The following is a 22,544-nucleotide window of genomic DNA, read 5'->3' as shown; positions in this document are numbered from 1 at the left end:
TTGCCCACCGGGCCGCCATAAGCTCCAAGGACCACTCCCTCATAGCTTTCAGAGCCAGGGCCCAGCAGTCGGAACATGACTTTGAGTTGTGGTCTCAATCTATGCACCAGAGACATACCTGGTGTGGATCCGTCACTGACATGGCACGATGTGAGGCGCCACATGGCTTGAATCCAGTCTTTCTCAAGGTCATCCTTGCACAGACACAAAACATCTTGACAAAAAGGTCAAAAAAGGCCTGTCAAAAAAGACAGAGGTTAGCTCTGTTCTGGATTTGAGCTTTAACCGGCACGGAAGGAAGGAAAAGAACTGACGACGCGCACCTGGGTGGTGCCTTTACAAGTGACATCACAGATGGATACAATAATGCCGACAATGCCATGCGGATCCGAATGACGCCACCCGACGGCACACGCAAGGGTATTGCTCTGCAAAAGTTCTAGATTCCAAGCAGACGTCATGAAATTCTAAGGTAAGGAATCTGCAGCTAGAAGTCTCTATCAGATCACATTTTTTGGTAAATATATTTCTCCACAGGCCTACACTTTTCACAAATTGTGCACATATGGTCCTAAGCAGTAAAACATGTCTTCTGAAAAGTATATGTTAGACAGTTCAATGTTTTAGCTCGAATAATCATTTATGCATGTTAAGATTCCCTGAATGCTACTTATATTAATACAGAAGAGCACAATGCAAATTTGTTTTCAACCCTTGTGAAATTTGTGAAGTTTCCCATTGAAGTTTTGGAATGTTACCGAACAAAAGGTTGCTACTTTGCTCAACTCTAATTAAAATTATTATTGGTTGGAAACAAAATTTAAAATAATGTTACCTAGTACAAAGTCTGAATATAATGCTAAAATGCTTGGAGGTATTAACAAAAACTTCATCATGTTATTTGTACACAAACATGAATATATTTATTGATTAAGCATTCAAGATTTACCTCACTGTCCCAACAAATAAGACAGGGTCCTGAGGAATGATAGACAGCTTTGACCGAAGATCTTCTAAACTCAGGGTACAGATATCAACACCGTCAATAAAGATGGTGCCTGAGATCGGCTCCACCAGACGAAACAGTGACACTCCAAGCGATGACTTTCCTGGGGGGAAGTGATGCGATAAATACTACATTTACCTCTTAAAACAGTAAAGATAAATACATCACAAATGACAAGTAACACAAATTACTTTCATAATAAGATTAACATTTCCATTTTCAAATGTGCAGAGATTGCACACTTTAAAAATTTAAACATGTTGTTACAATGTAAAAGATATTTTACTTAGAAAAATGTTACTAACTGAAAAAAACACAAGGTAGAATAACAGCACAAATTGGAAAAATATATATAAAGAAAGGACCTATTATTTTAATATTTAGGAAGTATGTGAGAACAAAAGTTTTGCAATGAACAAGTTGCCATCTCTGGCCTTCAAAAAATATTTGATGCTTCACCACACCCTTCTTAGCTTTTCAAATTTACTGGAATGCTGTACAATCATTGGTACATATTGTACATATTTACAATCTAGGAACCATGTTAGGTCAAGTTGGGAATATGTGGGAAAATTAAAATTCTATAGAAACTCATTAGTAATCCCGATATACTAATTTTGCGGCTAATTATAGATCAATGTGATGCAAAGTTTATGTGTTTGAAATGTATATTATGGCCACCATGCAGACATTACTTGTACCGGTAAGATAAATGTTATGCTGTTGTAATTAAATTTAGCATTCAACCTGCCCTTGAGAGCCTAAAGGTTTCAGAAATGAAGAGTCTTCCAAGTGCTAGATGTTGGTAGTTAATGAGGGCAATATTTCATAACTCAAGAAGTTAAGAAGTTAACTACCTTCTGTCAATTACCTAATATCTCAATATGTACAAAATCATGTTTGACTCCACATCGTAATGTTTATATTTCTACCTATTTTTCATACAGTCCGGGAGAAATTGTATTAAATTGCACTGAATTTCGAATCAATGCTCCATATATCTATTGATCTTTATGAGCTGTGTAATATTTTTGTGTAATACATTTTAATGTATATCATCTTGAAGAGTTGGGCTGTTGATCATCACATATGTGACTAGGCCTTCTTGTATGTAGGGTTAGAATCAGCTGTCCTCCTTCTTCTGGAGGTTACCTCCCAGGTTTGCAGCACATATACAGTAGGCCTGGGGAAACCATGGAGAATCTTGGAGCCTCAGGTAAAGAAAGACTGCTCTCATCAATCGACATTGGTAGCTCAAAGAGTTACTTACTATGGGGTGTGCTTGAACTCCTGTCAAAAGTGTATTTCGGAAATACATTGCCAACGCCACCTGCATGTGCAGTGCAATGTAACATCAGGGCTTACATGTGCATGCCAGGAAAAGTAATCTTTGTGATTACCAGCTTCTGAGAGTCAACTAGGCCCTGACAAATACCCAGGCACCCCTAGATATGGCAAGTGAACCCTGTAGGATTTGGCAGGATCCTTGTGCCTACACAAGCTACTATTCTAGCCAGGAGGACCTGCACACCAAAACAGTAGCATGGCAGTGCCACCAACCTGGTCTCTGCCACTGCCCCTTATCCTACTTTCGTGACCCAACCCAGGATTTAAGGGCAATTACAGTCAGTAAGCATGGCTAGGGGAGGGGAGGATGATGGCATTATTGAGGCCCAGGAGGTGGCTCCAAAGCTCAATTCTAAACGAGGCCCTATATCTTTTAAAGCCCCCTCCCATTGCAGGTCATCAAAAAACATTACTGCAAAGGAGGAATTTGTCATTTAATGCAGTCTCAGGGCCTGATCACGAGGCTGGCGGTCCAAGGACTCCCGGCCTCGCGATGACAGTTGGACCACAACAACTGTGGTGGTCTGACAAGCACATTACAAACCTGGCGGTTGGACTGCCAGGAGACTGCAGTTGCCACAAGGAACATGGTTCTAGACGGGCTGAACTCAGCACCACCTGCCTAATTACAATTCAGCTTTCCACCAGCCTTTCGATGGCGGGGAAGCAGTATCAGAAAGCCAGTGCCGGGGGCCACAGAGGGGCCTTGTGCACTGCTCATGGCATGGGCAGTGCAAGGATCTCCCTGCCCAGTGCTACGATATTGGCCTTGACTCCCTTAAAGGAGCTGATGCCAATATAGTAGCACTCTTCCTGCTGGTCAGTCCGGCGGGAATGCATAATACAATGTTCCTGCCAGTCACCCTAATGGCAACATTGTAATACGACTGGGGGAGACGTCACTTATATAATGGTGGCGCCCTCCACACAGCTTTAGCAGTCTGCTATTAGGACCGCCAAAGTCATAATGAGGCCCTAAGATCATTATATAATCTTCACTCTGTGTAAGTATGTTTTTAATCAATTTCATGACCCGCTATTCTTCTAGCCATTCTCAGGCACCTAACAATTTCCCACTTCAGTTTCTCTTAAATATATTTGGACATTTATATATATATATATATATATATATATATACCAAGGATTAGTAGCGCACTCCATCAAGGATATGAGTAAACATTGTTTTTATTGTAAGACTGGAACAAAGAACAACGAGTTTCGAACAGAAGGTCTTATTTGAGTTCAAACGTTTGAACTCAAAAAAGACCTTCTGGTCGAAATGCGTTGTTCTTTGTTCCAGTCTTACAATAAAAACAAGGTTTACTCATATCCTTGATGGAGTGCGCTGCTAATCCTTGGTCTACATATTTCTCCTAAGGGCTCGCCTCACCCAGAGTGGTTGCACCGGTATTTGAACACGGCGCCTTTTTGAACTGAGCCGCTTTGGTTTTATTTAAATATATATATATATATATATATATATATATATATATATATATATATATATATATGAGCCAGTTGAAGGCTTCAGACGACATACGTAGGATACTGTTTCCTGAGCACTTGCACTTTTTTTCATGGATTTAATACTGGATTGTGCCGTTCCTGTTTGTTCACCTCAAGAATGAGAGTCATACAGGGGGATTCTATGGAGTGAGGAGAAATTGGATATATATATATATATATATATATATATATATACACACACACACACACACACACACACACACACACACACACAAACAGTAGTGATGCATGCGTAATCTGAGAATGATTAACAAATGTTAATCTGTTAATTAGAGGCCGAAAACATGCTGTCCTTTTACCACTGATCTCTGTGTATCTAATCTACATCCAAAGTGAACTGCAAAACTGTTTACAACTAAGGATATAATATAAAGTAATGCATTTAACTGATTCCCACAATGTTCCCTAAATGTTCATTCATACTGGACAAAAATACTGTAGAGTTAAGGTAATAGACATTAGTTTATGTACTTGTGGCTCATATGTATACAGGGGTACATTACGAAATGCATAACCTAGAAGTGTAGGTCTATACCCTGAACAGATATGAACTACACAATATATAGGTGTACTTTATGCATGTCATAATTTACTGCACTGTGAAAGCTTGAGTGTGAGTAAACGGGAGCAAGAAGGAGGACACCTTGGAGGTGAGGATCTGATAAAAGGACTAACAAAGGAATTTAACAGAGATTTAACCAATTCAACCTCCCCCTACCTTTGTTATTCAACCGTGCTGCCTTGCCTTCCTAGGTGTAATTGTCCATAACCTTGAATGTTATATCTATTTTATAGATGTAGTGTGATGTATCAATGTTTTGTAACCTCATGTGTGTTTGCAAACCATTGGTCAGATAGCCACACCTCAAAGTGGGTGGTCTTATCCCTGTAGGACAGCTTCCCCTTTGGGAATCATATTGGGCAGGCTCGTAAGGAGTGGGGCAATGTACTGGTATATGGGACCATTTTAGTACAAGTAAACATATAAAATGCTTGTGTTTATTAATTTAATATGCACCAAGTTGCAGCAGTTTTCATCTACATTTATACACAAAATGTAGGCACGATTCAGTAGGCCTAGAAATGCAAGTATATGGAAGGGCTGTGAAGTTAAAAAAGCAACATAAAGTTATGTTCCTTTGTGCTGCCTCTCCTACTCCCCCGACCCCAGTCTCCTCCACAATATTATTTGAACCATTGCATCTTGCATTTTTACCTCCATAAAAGACCCTGAGACCTCTGTACAAGATTTTATATTGGAATTAAGCTTTGGTCTGTTCAGATAGAAAATACCTAATAAATATTCCCCAGATAGCTAGTCTTGAAGGGTACAAGGCAAACTGGGATCACTTTTTAGGCCTGGTTTAACATTGTAGCTATCAATACACTTTAAGTGATCAACCTAAAATAGGGCTTTAAAAAGCACTACCAGAAGAGGGGCTTTGCCGTCACCTAGATGTTGATATCCAGGAAAACATTTTTTGATTGAGCAGAAGTTATGTGCTTCCGCAAAAGGTAATTGGGACTCGTGTTTAGGTGGATGTATAAATGTGATCAGAAAATGCTGTCATTCACAGGGCAAGAGAGTCAATGGTTGGTGTGGACTGAACCATGATTCCACACAGTATGCTGTCATGGATGGAAGAAGAATGTAAATGACACTCAGATAGACCAATGGCAGAACAGTTATGACCCATAGACCCGCTAAATACCAATATTGGTATATAGTTAAATGTATGGGTATATGTATTATTTATTGGCTTTTTATTACAAGATTCTGGCACACAGCTAAGCAGGAGATTCTAGCAAGAATTATTAGAGTGCAAATCTTCTCCTCCTAGGATTTATCAGAGACAGTAAGAGCACCCAAATCATTCTCCACCAAGGTAATCTGAGACTTTTCAAGTCACAAAATACCTATCAGGAGGTTTTATTACACAGAACTAATAATTTACCAATAAATACATATTGACTTCAACATATGCTTTCCACAATTAATATATCAGGCCTACTGTCTTTACCAAAACTTTTCATTATAAAATTGTATATATTTATTTATTATATAAAAGGGCAATAATCTTCATCAGTGACTAGTTACCATAAACAACTCTGACTCATTATGTCCCATACAGTCTACTCTTAAATTTCTTTTGACGTTAACATATGCTTTTCTCAATCAATATGACAGGCCCATTGCCTTTATCATAACTTTTTATAATAAACAATCAAGTATACAGCCTTTCCTCTTAGCTTGTCAAAATAACTAACTCAAGCCTATTAGAAAACTTTCCCATGGCAACTATCCGGTATTCAGTTTTAAAAGTATAAAAGTATATAGCATTACAGCTGGCAAAACAAAATACTATCTCTGCATAAGAGGCCCGATAAGGTTTATTGCAGTGCACATCTTCGATCCCCACAGTTAGTTTGGGTGGATCACCAATACCAAAGCACTTTCCTACTACAGTAATCTGCGAAATTCCATGAAACAATATACCTGTGTACAGGCTTTAGCACACTGTAATAACAATCCATCCTTAAAAGACTATTGTGTTTAACTTTAACTTTGGCTTTTCACAATAAGTAAGTCAGGCATATTGGCTTTCTTATAACATTTCATAATACAGATCAACCCTATAACATTGTGCATGACTTTTCACAATGAACTGATGAAACCATTATCTTTTAATATTGGCTTTAGATTTTAACCAAGACTAGCCTATTTAAGTGCAAATAAACTGGTAACTAACATGCATACAGTTATAAATTATGAATCTATAGAAAAATACACTTTGCAAAACAATATACAACCCCGCCTAATAGGGCCTACCAAGAATCATAACAGTATAAACCCCCAGGGTTTGTCAATGTGGGTGGCCACCGCCAAAATCCTTGCCTACTACGATAATCTGTGGGATTACATGTAACAAAACACCTGTCTATAACAGACTGGTATAACAACTAATGATTAAAGGCTTACTGGATTTAACATAAACTTTTCACAACTAATATATAACATAATTTTTTGGTGCACTAAACAGCCATATAGCTGTCACCATAACCAAATCAGGCCTACGGGTTTTGAGCATGTGTTTCCCAAATCAACCATCTGAGAGTCATAACACTAGAAAGATATACAAAATTACAGTTGACCAGGCAGGATACTATTTCTCCTAAAACAGCCTAAAAAAAGATTCTCACCGAGCAAACCTTCTATATCTGCATTGAGGGGCCAGATGTACTAAGGATTTTTCTGGTAGCAAATCAATCAATCAATCATTATACTTGTAAAGTGCACTACATACCCGCGAGGGTCTCAAGGCGCTGGGTTGGGGGGGTGCTGCTACTGCTCGAAGAGCTAGGTCTGAGGTGTCTTCTGAAGGTGAGCAGGTCTTGGATCTTTCTTAGGTTGGTCGGGAGGGTGTTCCAGGTCTTGGTGGCGAGGTAGGAGAAGGATCTGCCGCCGGAGGATTTTAGTTTGATGCAGGGGACAGAGGTGAGGGCATGGTTGGAAGAGCGGAGGTGTCGGGGGGGTGTGGAAGCTGAGTCTGTGGTTCAGGTAGGCTGGTCCGGTGTTGTGGAGTGCTTCGTATGCATGGGTGAGGAGTTTGAAGGTGATCCTCTTGTCGAGGGGAGCCAGTGCAAGTCTCTCAGGTGGGGGCGATGTGGCTGTGGTGGGGTATGTTGAGGATAAGTCGGGCGGAGACGTTTTGGATGCGTTGGAGGCGTTGCAGGTGCTTGGACGGGATGCCTGCGTAGAATACGTTGCTGTAGTCGAGCCTGCTGCTGACGAGGGCCTGTGTTACTGTTTTTCTTGTTTCGGTTGGGATCCATTTGTAGATCCTGCGAAGCATGCGGAGGGTGTTGTAGCAGGAGGAGGAGATGGTGTTGACCTGTTTTGACATGGAGAGGGATGAGTCGAGGATGAAGACAGGGTTGCTTGCATGGTCCGTTGGTGTCAGTGGAGTCCCCAGAGAGGTTGACCACCACGAGTTGTCCCAGGCGGAGGGGGTGGGCCCTAGGATGAGGACCTCCGTCTTGTCCGAGTTCAGTTTCAGACGGCTGCCTCTCATCCAGTCGGCGGCGGCCTTCATGCCCTCGTGGAGGTTGGTTTTGGCAGTGTGTGGGTCCTTGGTGAGGGAGAGGATGAGTTGGGTGTCGTCAGCGCAGGAGATGATGTTGAGGTTGTGTTGGCGGGCCACTTGTGCAAGGGGGGCCATGTAGATATTGAACAACGTCGGGCTGAGGGATGAACCCTGGGGTACGCCGCAGATGATGCTGGTGGCTTCGGATTGGAAGGGGGGAGGCAGACTCTCTGGGTTCTGCCGGAGAGGAAGGATGTGGTCCAGTCAAGGGCTTTCTCTTGGATCCCTGATTCGTGGAGGCAGATTTTCAGAGTGTGGTGGCAGACTGTGTCGAAGGCGGCTGACAGGTCTAGGAGGATGAGGGCTGATGTTTCTCCATTGTCGAGTTGGCTTCTGATGTCGTCTGTGGCGGCGAGGAGGGAGGTCTCGGTGCTGTGGTTCCGTCTGAATCCGGACTGGGAGGGGTCGAGGATGTTGTTGTCTTTGAGGTAGCGGGTCAGTTGTGTGTTGACGATTTTCTTGATGACCTTCGCCGGGAATGGGAGCAGGGAGATGGGCCGGAAATTCTTGAGCAAACAGCCCGATTCACAGAATAGGCCCATATGCGACCAGAAAAATTTCTTTTGGTATCTACCAAGCCCTATTTGCAAATCGGTAATCTATTACTGAATAGCAAATTGGGTTTGCAATTCTGTATTAGGGAGGGTGTCTTTGGGGCATCGCTTCCTAATACTGAATCGCAGTGGTATGTGTGAATGTTTTGCAACCGAAATGCAATCCCAAAACATTTGCATTTTCCCACCAACTTCAAGTTGGTCGTAACCCATTTGCAAATTGGAAGGGGTCCCCAAGGGACCCTTTCTCCTTTTTGAACTGTTGTAAACATATTTTTAGGAGCAGGCAGTAGCCCCAGAGAGCACTGCCTACGCTGATAAAATGAAAGGAAAACTTAAAAATTTTCTTTTTGAAATGCATCCTGTTTTCCTTTAAGGAAAACATGCTGCATTTAAAAAAAGAAACAATCACAGACATGGTGGTCTGTTGACCCTAGCTGGCCACCCTCCCTGTGATTTTCGCCATTCCCAACGGGTCACAACCTGAGACCTACCTCATGAATATTAATGAGGTAGGTCAATGTGCGACCCACAAGGAATCAAAAAAAGTATTCAACATACTTTAGTACATTTGTGTTTGTGATTACCAAATAGCGAATTGCAAAAATTAGCTATTTGCTAATCGCAAACCATTCCCTACGTACATCTGGCCCTAGGTCACACTGGGTGACCAACTCCCAAACCATTGCCTACTATGGTAATCCATGAAATATCATCTAACTAAGCGCCAGATGTATGAAGGCATTTTGCATTCGCAAATGGTGCAAATGCCCGTTTGCGAATGCAAAATGCCATTTCAGAATGTATGAAATACATTCTGAACGTAATTTTAAGGAATCGCTAAAATAGCGATCCCTTTAAATTGCGACCCTGTTTAGAGAGTCGCAAATTGTGACTCTCTAAATTAGAAATCTCAAATAAGGATTCCTTATTTGCGATTTCCTAGCACATGTATGAAGCAATTCCTAAATGCAATTTTGGCATTTAGGAATTGCTAATTACCACCAAGTTGAACTTGGTGGTAACCATGTGCAAATTTTGAAAATGCATTTGAAATGCATTTTTAAATTGTACATGTAAAGCACACATGCCCTTTTGGCATGTGTGCACCTTACATGTCCCCCCAAAAATTTTTGGGGTGCAGCAGAGGGGGCCTTAGCCCCCCAGCACCCTGGGGTTTTGCATTTCCAAAATTGCGATTTCTGGTTCAGAAATTGCAATTTTGGAAATGCAAAAAATTTGCAGATATGGGCCGGCCCATAGGTGCGAATGGGGCCGGTATCGCAATTTGCAATTCAGTAATAGCATTTGCGATTTTTAAGAAATTGCTATTACCGATTCGCAAATGTGATACATGGCACTTTGCGAGTCGGAAATAGCGATTTCTTAAAAATCGCTATTTCCGAATCACAAAGGGCCGTGATGATACATCTGGCCCAAAATACCTATCTGCAGACTTTAATATAGAATAATAATAGTCCACACTTCAATGCCTATCAACCTTAACATACACTTTTTACTATAAATATGCCATGCCTAGTGTATTTATCCTAGCATTTTATAACAGAGAGATCAGGCCTCTAGCCATGCTCATTGGCTTGCCACCATAACCAACTAAGTCCTGCTGTATTGGATATAAACTCTCTTACTAGTCAAAAAGTGCAATACAAGCAGTCTTTTAAGTAGAAGAAGCACACAAATTCTGTGCCCATGGGAATCAACATGCGATTGTAGCCTAAGACCCTCTCTTAGTGAGATTGTGACAGCTCTTTTTTGTTGATCACATAAGGCCAGGTAACATACCTTAAAATCCATGTATACTAGTGTAGCCCTAGGCTCTCAAAATACAAAACTGTACTCTGAAGTCTAAAGGTAATGACTGCCCTTTTCCTATCTGGGCTGAGAAAAAACAAAATAGATTATCTAGTTATCAAAGGCGCTTTAATAGCATAACAATGTCATGTGTGTGTCTCTGAAAGTTCAAGCTCAGGCAGCTGGAAAAACAAAATGATCACATCTGCCTCAATGCCTAATGGAATATGCTGTGGTGCCCGTCACATGTAAAACAGTACCTAAATCACCCAGATGATGTCTATCTTCCACCAATCATGTCTCCATACTTGTAGACCAGTGCAAGTATTGTGTACACACAAAATTGGAAAGTCTCACAACTATTCCCCTCCTTGCTATTGTTTTATAAGCATGCTACTGACAGCATGCAATTGCATTACTTTTCAGCTCAGCAGAGTCACCAGTTTCCCCTATTGGCTCTAACTGCACATAGAGAAAATTCAATTCTTAATGTGTGCATTTCTAATTGTCTAAAATGTAATAACTTGGAAGTCGTTTCTAGTATCTTATCTTCTGCCAGTTAATTTTTTTAAATAATTGAGTTTTGTCTGGGTCTCTGTTTTACGACAACAAGTCCCAGTATGTGCTATTTCATCCCTGCAGAGAAATATCTGACTTTTTTTATTTCAAACCTTATATCTGGTATTTACAAACGATGTAGCATAACAAGAATACATCGCCCTTTCTTCACACAGCAAAGCAGCTTCATCTCAAATACAAGGGCCTTTAGATTGAGGAGAATGAACCTATAAAAATAACTTCTTGCTTATCCCTTGATACCTCAACTCTTCATCAGATCTGAGTCATGATTAGGAAGCTGCAGCCTGTCTGACAGATTGCTTGAAGAAAATATGTGGCTATTATAAGGGCGTTGTTTATGCACCAATGTGTTGACGTGAAGTTGTGCTGAAAACCTCTACTGAAACTTGCTTTGAGTGGCTTGTGCACAGACAGGGAACTTAGATAGACCATAAGGTAAAGGAAATATGAGGGAATAACTAGTAGGGAGAATAATGTTATCAGCAAAGAGTGTTAAGAATATTCCAGAACAGAACTGAAACAGGCCACAAATCAATTTAGCACAATATTTTATTGCATCGCAATGAGTGAGAAAGCAATTAAATGTATCTCTAGTGTTTAGTAATTTAATATAAAACAGAGCAGAATGAAATTGCTACATTTTCAATGAAAAACTGTGCAAACTTTATTCATTTTTACTTTTATCTTGTATTTTTCAGCATTACATGCGATCTCTCTTACGGAATGATTAAGAGTGATACTTTCTGTGAAATGTTATATCCAAAACTTGAACACAGGATATAGGACTTTTACCAGAAAATAGGTGGAACAACTATGATCATGGTTTATCTTTTTAAGAAGTTGGTGAGGAGTACAGCTTCTAATATTATAACATATAATCAACATTGTTAGAACTGTCAGCCTTAGGGTAGTCTTCGCCCAGACTACTTGCCTGCTTGCCTCCATTTTTCTGAATGTTTGCTTTTGTTGGCCTTAGGACACTGTGAAATTTACCACTGCTAACCAGTGCTAAACATGATTCAATTGGCATATATCTGAGTGGCATATTCAATTTACTTAGAAGTCAGTTGTGGAGTGGTAACTATGTGCAGAGGACCTGTAAACTAAATGCTAGTGGTGGGCCTGTAGCACTTATTGTGCACGCCCACTTAAACAGCACTTCAAAAAGTGTCACAATGCCATGCTGCCTTGGCATTTACACACCTTTGCCAAGCTCTAAAATCTTCGTTCATTACATATACGTCACTCCCAAGGTAGCCTTAGGTGGCCCATAGGGCAAGCCATGTGTAATATAAAGGTAGGACATGTACTTTTAAGTTTTAAATGTCCTGGTAGTAAAAAACTCCCACATTTGTTTCTCACTACTATGCGGATACCCCTTTCACAGGATAACATTGGAGATTCCTTATTACAATTAATAAGTTGTAATTCCTGAATGAAAGAAGGTAAATATGTCATGTTTGGTACCTCCAAATTTGTAATGATAAACTCTCTTTAATGGAAAAGTGATATTTATCATTACAATTTTGAAAATCTTGCTTTTAGAAAGTTGTCCTTTTCTTGTCCTAAACCCTTCATGCCTGCCACCTGTCTTTGGTCACATGGTTGGGTGTAGCTGATAGTTAGCCTTTGTGAATTCCTCACAGACAGTCACACAACAATGGGATTAGCTGAGCCTCAATGGGGAATCGACTGGCAAGATGGGGGGGGGGGGGCGGAGCTGAGCACAGCTCCACTTGCACCTGACTGGGCTGTGTCTTGTCTCCTCACAGTAGGCCTAACAACCCTGTATTGTCAGTGCAGCCAGCTTGGACCCAGGGCAGGAGAGTCAGGAAACTAGAAGAACTTCAAAGAACAGGTGCAGAAACTTCTCCCACCTTTGAGGAGCACGGCAACAGGGTATTAGTATAGGATTTTCAGACCCAAGCTTCAGTTCCCTTCTGGACCTGTGTAAGGACTCTCAGAGGACTGCCTGCTGCTGTGACCTGCTGTGCCAGACTGCTGCTATACCTGGAAGGACTGCTTTGCTGCCTGCAGCTTGCCTTGAACCCCCAGAGGTCAGCCCTGCTGTTAAGACCTACAACTACACCTGCACCCAGTACTTTCAGAAGTGACCCTAAGGGCTAGTTTGCTGTGCTCCTGTTCCGCGACACAGGAACATAACAGGCTCCCACCAAATTAAGCCTTAACTGGGTCTAGTCTGACTGTGTCCTGAACTCTCTCCATTCACCCCTGGGCCCTTGATTGTGCTGGTAAAGGAGCCCAGAAGGCCATTTTGTCATAACTGAGGATTTGGAGGAAACCTACTCACCTGAGGCTTCTCCCTCTATGTTCTTCTCCGCAGCAGCACATCAGTTGCAGCGGTCCTTTGCCAAAGGGGTATCCTACCTCACGGAAGTGTCTTCGGCTACAGCCTTCTACTTTGTCCCGCTAAAGAATTTTGACTTCCATTTCAGCAACTAAGTTAGAAGGTAAAAATCTTCACCATGGCTCCACTCCACAGCTATCCAACAATGACGCTCCCTCCTAGGCTACTCCTTCAGCCTTGGCACGCTGAACTTCTACCTTCACAGAAATGTTCTCTTCAGTGTTTTTCTAAGTCCAAATGAAAGAGCAGACTGGGAACAATCCACTTCTTGGATCTGAACCGAGCGCCATTGCGGTTGGCCTTAACCTTTGACTCTGCATCAGTCTAGTGCAACAATATGTTTTTGGTTGGTGCTTTTATCTTTTAGGTGCTATTTTGAACCTCAAAATTAAAAATTCATAACTTTAATTCTACTGAGTGGATTTTGTTGTTGTTTTTGTGTCAAATAATTTGATAAAATTCACTCTATTTATAAATTGATTTGTAACTTTTCTTAAGTTGTGTTTTCACTTTATTACTGTTTGCGAGCTACACAAATGCTTTACCCATTACCTGTAAGTCTAGACTGACTGTTTTTTTGTGCCAAGCTATCCGAGGTTAAGCACAGGCCAACTTTAGTGACTTCTCGTGGTTCATCCTGCATGGGACTGTGGTTGTTGCTTGACCAGGACTCACACCCCAGTCAAACAACAAACCAATTTCTCACACACATTAATACATTGTTGTACAGGCCCAACACATTGAGGATGCTATTAAGGTTATAAGAATTATGTTTTAATTGCTAAAGCTATGCTACACTTTCTTCCCCCACTGATGTTATATAATAAGTTACTTTTGTGATTACAACTTGTGTACAACGTGCTTGGGCTTGTCACAGACCTCAACTTAATCTAAGCTTATAGTTAGCGGATGATGATAAGCTTATTTGTGTCTGCTTTTATAATTTTCAGATTCATTCACTGAAAATTCGCTATAACGTTTTGATATTTTTCATTAATATTTACACATCACATTATCCCTGGAACACCTTCAGCAATATTAGTGGTATTGTTTGTGAAATGTTTGAATTCTGGATGAATTTTTTGATGTTTCGGAAATCACTGGTAAAGGTATTTACCAAGGAAATAATTTTATGTTAATGTTGAAATGAAATGCATGATTGCACATATTCACATTGAGGTCTAATTGACTATTAGATTTGAAATAAACTAGCTGGGAAGAGGAGGATGAGGATTACTTGGTGAGTAAGCTTGGTGAGGGTATGCAGACTTTGTGGTGCGTCATTCTTACCGAAGGGAATTTAGCTACCTGCACTGTAGCACCTAATTAAACCGTGTTGCAACTGTAGGTGGCAAATTTCCTGTGGGCATTGTGGGATCGAGTGCACGGCACAGACGGGCACTCTCGTACAAAAAAGTAACAATCACCTCAGGCAAGCAAGGCTTTGAGAGTGAGCCGGATTTTTCCACACAGTGAAATGTCCAAGGTTCCTTGGTGAGTGAGCTTGATGTTGTTTTCACAGTAAAGCCAGGTATACAAGAGGAGCACTTGAAAAATGCTTTGAGTAAAAACAACATGATGATGGTAATGGATGAGAAACGAGAGAGGCAATGAAAAGAGGCTTGAGGGTGAAATCAGTGTGCTCTGAGATTATATGTAATGTCAAGGTTTATTTTTGGGGTGACTAGGAATCGGACAATATTTACCTTTTGACGGTAGTAGAATTTTTAATACATGTGTACCTGCTCTTTTAACTTAAAAGAAACAAGAGCTGTGTTTGTATACCTGATTTGCTGTACTTGAGTGGTGGAAATTCAATAAAGGTTGGAATGGGTAGTTGTTTAACGTCATTGGGACAATTCAGTGGTAGACAACAGGAGGAAGTCATAAAAAGTGGCTTTGTTTGTATGTGCTTCGTCTTGTAAGATGTGTAACAGACCTCTATGTTCAGTGTTTTTTTTAACTATATAGGGACAAAAAAGAAATACAAAACATACAGCTACATATAAAACGAATTAAATCAGAGAAAACATCTCACCAGAGCCGGTCCGCCCAACAATCCCAATTGATTCTTGAGCATGAATGTTCACGTTTAGTCCCTTTAGGACAACTGGTGTGTTTTCTCGATATCTCATTTGATAATCTTTAAAAGAGATTTCTCCCTTATTTGGCCAGTCTTTTAGAGCCTGTACAGTATTGACTCGATTAGATGCCTCTGGAACACAGGTCTGTTAAACATGCAAGCAGAAAACAATAAACCAAACACTGTGACTAGGCATGTAGATAGTGAGATTAAAGAATATGGCAAATAAGTAGCATGCATTGTTTTTATTTAAATTACTAAAAATTATGAAGCACATAAACAATATTACATTTAAATGGTATGGTATGGTAAATATCATACCATACCATACCATACCAATTTATAGTAAGTATGTAATTAGCATTGGAAAAAGCTAACAAAAAGTCATTCAAATTCACATTCTCATTACTGAAATATCCCCAGTACTCTTTGAATCCTTGCCCTCTGGCACCAATAAGATCATATTAGATCGTTTCATATATAAACTGAAATCCTTCCTTTTAGATTTATTTTTAAAGCCTCTTGAAAATGTGGCTTCAAATTATGCTCCTGAGATCATTATATTTTGTGCAAAAATCGAGAGCGATCCACAAGTACTGCTAATGATCAAGAGTAGCATAGGTTAAACCTGAGATGAATACTTCGTTTCCACGTACAAATACACAACAAAGGACGTCATAATCCTTCTTACAACAGCTAAATGCATGATAATTAATTATGTTTATTTTTCATAGCTGAAAATTGTATTTAGGTAAATAAAGTGACTAGGGGCCAGATGTTCAGGGCTTTTTTTGTGATCGCAAACGGCCTGATTCTCAGAATCGGGACATTTGAGGCTGCAAAATGACTTTTTGTATGTATAAACCCTGTTTTGAGATTCTGTAACCTATTGCCAAATCACAAAAAAGAGTTTAGCATTCTGTACTAGAAAGGGGTATGTTAAGGGCATCCCTTACTAGTACCAAATAGCAGTGATATGTAGGAATGTTTTGTGACCGAAATGCAGTTGAAAAACATTTGCAGTTTACCATCAACTTCATGTTGGTGGTAACCCATTTGCAAATGGGATGGGGACCCCTTCACCTTTGTGAATGTGGGCGAAACATTTTTAAGAGCTGGCAGTGGTTCCACAGACCACTGCCTTCTCTTAAGAAATAAAAAGAAAACTTTTCACTTTTCTTTTTGAAATGCATCCCATTTTCCTTTAAGGAAAAAGTCTGCATTTAAAAAAATGTTTTATTGAAAGAGTAATCACAGACATGCTGGTCTGCTGACCCCAGCAGGCCCCCATCTCTGTGATATTTGGCTACTCCGAATGGGTCGCAAACTGTGACCTACCTCATTATTATAAATTAGGTAGGTCTATTTGCAGCCTACTGAGAATTGCAAACAGTGTAAACACACTTTAGTACATGGCTGTTTGTTATTACTTAATAGTGAATCACAAAAAAAATCACTATTAGGTAATCACAATCAATGAGGTACGTACATCTGGCCCCTGGTTACTTGTCTTACGTTGAAGTTTCTTCACAGCTGTACTTAATATCTCTTGGTATATACTGCTGGGTATATACAGATAACTCAGAGTGCAGAATGGATCATGTGTGACAGTACCACACCAATCTGATTTTCCCACCTAGCAATGGAAGCTATTGAGGTAGCACCACATATTTTCCAAAATTCTTAGCTGTGCAAGCTGAGAATAAGATGTTTTTGCCCACACAATTTCTGCTGCTTTTTACCAGGCACAAATCATTGAGTCCTGCCCAAATTAAGATCAGGAAAGGGGCTGTAAAAGACCCAGAACCGGATTCACAAAGCTAAACTTAGACTTTCGGCGGATCTCTGCGTAAAGACACTACTCATAAAGGTCCTTTGTGAATTCCCAAAGTCGTAAATTTAGATGTTTAGTCTAACTTTAGACCAAACGTCTACGTTTACCTTTGTCAATTGAGTCCCCAGGGTATATTGATAGTCTTGTGATATTTTCTTGCTCATCACCATTTTGACCCTGATTATGATTTGGCCATATTTAGGTATGGCAATGCCAGAGGGAGTAGTTTGTGACCTCAGGTGGTACTCTGCACCTAAATCCAGCAAGAAGTATCACCACAATATGGGGAATATTCAAGTGGTCCCATAATTACTGGGTCTTTTTCTAAATGTTTTTCCTGATTCCTGGGACAAATCTGGGGTTGGGATGTAGGCCAGCGCAAGTAGCACATCTGGGACCAGGGGCAGCTGTGACCTCCTTTCAGGAATACTTCAGGAGTACTGTCTGCTACGACAGGGTGTTGGTGGTACCAGATGGGGTATGGGCTATGCCTGAAGCTTCAGCCACACTCCACCCATAATTGTACTGGGTGTGCATCAAGTAAAACCAGGTCTGGTGTTCCTGCAATTGATAATCTTTGGTATGGGAACACAGTGGCATTCAGAATTGGCCAAGGAGGTATCCTCTGGATATGCTGCTTCAACCAACCTGTAATGATGGCTTTTTTGTCTAAAACACATTTCCTTTGTTGTGTTAAAAACTATGAAAACAACTGATGAATGACCTTAACTGATGCTCCCATCATTTTATATCAGGCAGGAATGATAATATAAAGAATAACTGTTCTAAAAATATGTTCTGTGAATCTCTGCCAAAACATGCTAAAAGTTTGAATTTATCTATGTTTTTAACATTTTGTTAAATATATATATAATGGGCGCAAAGGATTGTTAGGAAATTGTAATAATGGTCATGGGATACAACTGAAGTCTTCAATGTAGTATGGGGTCTAAGTGGCCAGACTGAAACATTTTGGAAATTACTGTATGCAATGTTGTTCCTGTGAGAAGGAAACCTGGACCTCATTGTGAGTCAATCAATCAATCAATCAGTATTTGTAAAGCGTAGCTACTTGCCCGTGAGGATCTCAAGGTGCTGGGGGGGAAACAGGGGCCTCATCCAAAGAGCCACGTCTTGAGGTTCGTCCTGAAGATGGTGAGCAATGGGCTTCTCTGAGGTGCAGGGGGAGGTAGTTCCAGCTCTTCACTGCAGTGTAGGTAAAAGATTGTCCACCGGCAGTGGTTTTGCTGATGCGAGGGACGGTGGTCAGGGCCATCCGGGCAGAGCGGAGGGATCTGGTGGGGATGTGGAAGGAGACGTGGTGGTTTAGGTAGGCTTGTCCTGCGTTGTGTATGGCTTTGTATGTGTAGGTGAGAAGCTTGAAGGTAATACGCTTCTTGACCTGTAGCCAGTGGAGGGTCCTCAGGTGTTGGGAGATGTGTTCTCAGCAAGGGAGGTCCAGAATGGGTCTGGTTGCAGTATTCTGGATTAGTTGAAGTTCTTTGATGTTCCTAGTTGAGGTGCCAGCATAGAGGGTGTTGCCATAGTCGAGCGGGACTAAGGCATGGGTGACTGTCCTGCGACAATCTGCTGGGATCCCTCTGAAGATCCTTAAGAGTTTGCGGAGTGTGTGCCAGCAGGAGGAGGCGACAGAGTTTACCTGGTGGGTCGTGGATAGGGAGGAGTCAAGGATGATTCCTAAGTTATGGGTGTGCTCGGTCAGTGCAGGGTGGGTGCTGAGGGATGTGGGCCACCAGGAGTTGTCCCAAGCTGAGGTGGCGTTTCTGAAGATGATGAGCTCCATCTTGTCGGAGTTGAGCTTGAGGCAGCTTTCTCTCATCCAGGTGACGACAGCTTCCATTCCCGTGTGAAAGTTCCTTTTGGCTGTGTCTGGGTCTTCGGTGAGGGAAATGATGAGTTGCGTGTCATCGGCATGTGACAAGATGTTCATATCATGGCTTCTGACAATGGCAGCAAGAGGGGCCATGTATGCGTTGAACAGTGTGGGACTCGGTGAGGATCCTTGGGTGACTCCGCAGTTGAATCCTGTGGGTCGGGAGGTGTAGGGGGGGAGTCTTACCCTCTGTGTCCTCCCGCAGAGGAAGGAGTGGATCCATTCCAGGGCTCTTCCACGGATTCATGGAGTCTGATACACAGAGTGCAGTGGGAGACCCTGTCAAAAACTGCTGAGGGGTCGAGGAGTATGAGTGCTGTGGTGTGGCTGTGGTCTAGGAGTAATCGGATGTCATTGTTGGTTGCCAGGAGTGCTGTCTCTGTGCTGTGATCGCTGCGGAAGCTGGACTGGGAGCTGTTCAGGGAGTTGTTGGACTCGATGAAATTCCGTAGTTGTGCGTTGATTGCTTTCTCTAGTACTTTGGCGGGGTAGGGTAGAAGCGAGATGGGACGGAAATTCTTTAGTTCTGATGTGTCGGCCGAAGGTTTCTTCAAGAGAGGGCGTATTTATGTGTGTCTCCAGTCCTCAGGGAAGGTGCCCGTGCTGATGGAGCAGTTGATTGTGTTACTAAGCTTGGGGGAGATGGATGCGGTGGCTCTGATGTATATGTGGTGTGGGCAGGGGTCTGAGGGGCTCCAGAGTGGGTGCTGTTCATGATGTTGACTGTTTCCTCTGTGGTGAGCGTGGACCAGTCGTGGATGGTCTGCCGGTTGCAGGTTCTGGTGCCAGGTGCCAGGTGACAGGAAGGTGTCGTAGATGTCCTGGATCTTGTGGTGGAAAAAGGAGACAAGTTTGTTGCAGAGGTCCCATGATGGGGGGATGCTGGTGGCTTTGAGGGGGGGTGATCTGTTAACACGTTGATGGCTGAGAAAAGTTCCTTTGAGTTGTGTGCGAAGGAGTTGATGCACTTCCGGAGTGCGTTCTTCCTTGTGTTCTTGATATTTCATCGGTGGACGGTAGGCGGTGGTTGCTCCATTTTATCTCTAAACGTCTGTGGGTATGCTTTGATTCTTGGAGATTCCTTGGATTTTCCCCACCACATTGTTACTGATACTGAGGGTACCAGTAACTCTAGCATTGCGAAAATCTAGCCCATTGCAATTTGGACCTTGAAGGTCCACAAGAAATGGGGAATTACGGAGGGCCTGATTACGCTAGTAATTCTCCAGTTCTCCCTTACGTTCCCACTGTTAAGAGCTTGTGAGTAAATACCATCACGTCACCAAAGCAACTCCTCTAAGACAAAGAAACAAGTTGAGAGGTTTCATACATTCACTGTGGAAGAACATTAGGGAGAAAGTAAACCTCACTCAAAACAGACACTTGTGGCACTGGTGGAGGACAGGGGCTTGGTGTTTGGGAAGGCTGAAAATAGGGGTACACACACTTGCATGTAGCAGAAATTATACTTTCTATTTGAGGAGCCACTTCTAGACCATTGAAGGTAGTAATGGTTTAAAAGCATAGTTTCCCCTTTGGGCAATGCCTGGCATAATTTCTTGCTTGCAATGGCTTCCTGCTTGTTCCCTGGGTCACACCTAGCTTTGGCATTCCAGTCACCTTTGTTATTTTCTTCCCTCCTTGGCTCTCTACCCTCCTTGGCACCTGCTGTGATGTTGAACTTAATGACTTTAAGAACTGCAGTGACTGCCAATAAATTTCCCTGTGACATTTTTGCAGTGGGCTAGCCATTCTGTACACTGACAACGTAAATTATGTAGCTGAAAATATTTTGCAGGGAGAGAGACTTTCTATGCACCAACCTACTTTTAAGGAGAAAGTGGAAATAGGATTTAGACGATTTCTACTCATTATCACCTACTTCTGAAAATTAAACTTCAAAATGAGTATGTAGACTCCATTGTGGCCATAGCAAATCCTAAAAATAGGACACCTATATATGCTACTTGGGTCACCTACTATCTGAAGTCAACTATGGGGCTACTTCATCTTATGTTGTTGTCACAAAAGGGAATTTTTTTCAGGTATCAAGGAATACTAGGCACCAGCTAGTGGCATGCCGTAAAATAAATAATCACACACTACTCTTCTAGTAGTGGCCAGCCAATAATGCATTAATGAGGAGTTTACTTTTGTATGATATTTACAAGAAGGCAATTAAAAAAAAAAAACTTTTACAAAGTACTGTTTCTTCTACTTAGTGGATAAAATGACTGAATCTTGTTAAGAAGATCATTAGTTAAACACATTTTGGATAGCTTAGATATTCTCATTCACATTCATAATGCATCTCTGGTTATCCCTTTAAAGATAAAGAATCCACTTTGGAAATAGCATAATTCAGAGGAAAATTTAATTTATTTGTGAACATAGGCTCTGATTGATGCTGCATACCCTCTACAGATTTTTAGCAGAGTTTCCTGTCAGACCCCTGACCTTCTGACACTTGCAGGGCTGAAAAAGTATGTGAACTAAAAGTGTTCATTTTGAGAGGCATAATTTATATGCTTCATGTCACTAAGCCTGATCAGCATTACAAGACCTCAGTGCAACACACCAGACAAAAACGGTGTCACAGCATGGTAAAAGATTTCTCAGGTCCCAATGTGTGGTGAGGGATATCCCAAAGATAAAAGTGCTGAAGAGGCACAGACATCAGAATGCACATATCTTCTTCCTTCATATTCCTTACACTTTGATTGATTGCAACATAGATGTTCTTACATAAAGCTTGTCAGTCAGCCTTTGAAACTTATTTATTTATAAATGGCAAATCACTGTTTGTGCCAACATATACAACTGTTTTTAAATGCTTTTCATACAAAACACAACTCAACTCAAACGTGAGATAAAATGAAACTATTTAATTTCTATTTAATTTTCATAATCATTCTGTATTACAATACCCACCAAGATATATTCCAAGATTTGTTCCACAGATGTAAACCTCGATTCTGTTTCTGTTGCCATTCTAACACATATCTGCAGTAGTCCAGCAAACTAAGAGAGATAACAAAAGATGAATCATAGACAGATGTTCATTAGTAATTAGTATTTTTTCACATGGACAATAATCTAGACATGGCCTATATTTCATCAATCTTTATTGACATGAGTTACGACATCAGTAGAATAACTATAAAACATAAAGCATGATCGCAAGAATAAATTTGACCCCTCTCCAATGCATTCATGAATACATGTATTTCGTCAGCTTTGGTCTACCGATAAAAATGTTGAATACCTTGTAAAATTCACAGTAAGCACATTTACATCACTAAACTTTATGTTTACAATATAGTAACATGCTATGTCATGACTCAATACATTCTTAAAAAGAAAGACCTGTTTGCAGTAGGATTTGAAGAGAACAT

The 22,544-nt window shown here is 41.1% G+C and overlaps 1 protein-coding gene across 1 annotated transcript in view; it reads right to left on the bottom strand.

The window, feature by feature from the left end:
* The window catches only part of ABCC12 (ATP binding cassette subfamily C member 12), a 599,698-nt gene that overhangs the window by 145,706 nt on the left and 431,448 nt on the right, over positions 1–22,544 (bottom strand). Inside the window, exons 24-26 of the mRNA XM_069217731.1 lie at positions 22,081–22,170; positions 15,377–15,566; positions 950–1,109 (exon numbers count right to left, since the gene is read on the bottom strand). Of these exons, the coding sequence (XP_069073832.1) occupies positions 950–1,109; positions 15,377–15,566; positions 22,081–22,170 (440 nt within the window). The remainder of the gene's footprint in view (positions 1–949; positions 1,110–15,376; positions 15,567–22,080; positions 22,171–22,544) is intronic.

The sequence above is a fragment of the Pleurodeles waltl genome, chromosome 12 (assembly GCF_031143425.1).
Source record: "Pleurodeles waltl isolate 20211129_DDA chromosome 12, aPleWal1.hap1.20221129, whole genome shotgun sequence".
Lineage (NCBI taxonomy): Eukaryota > Metazoa > Chordata > Amphibia > Caudata > Salamandridae > Pleurodeles > Pleurodeles waltl.
Note: the sequence above shows the minus strand (reverse complement) of the source record. Positions and strands in the feature narration are given on the sequence as shown.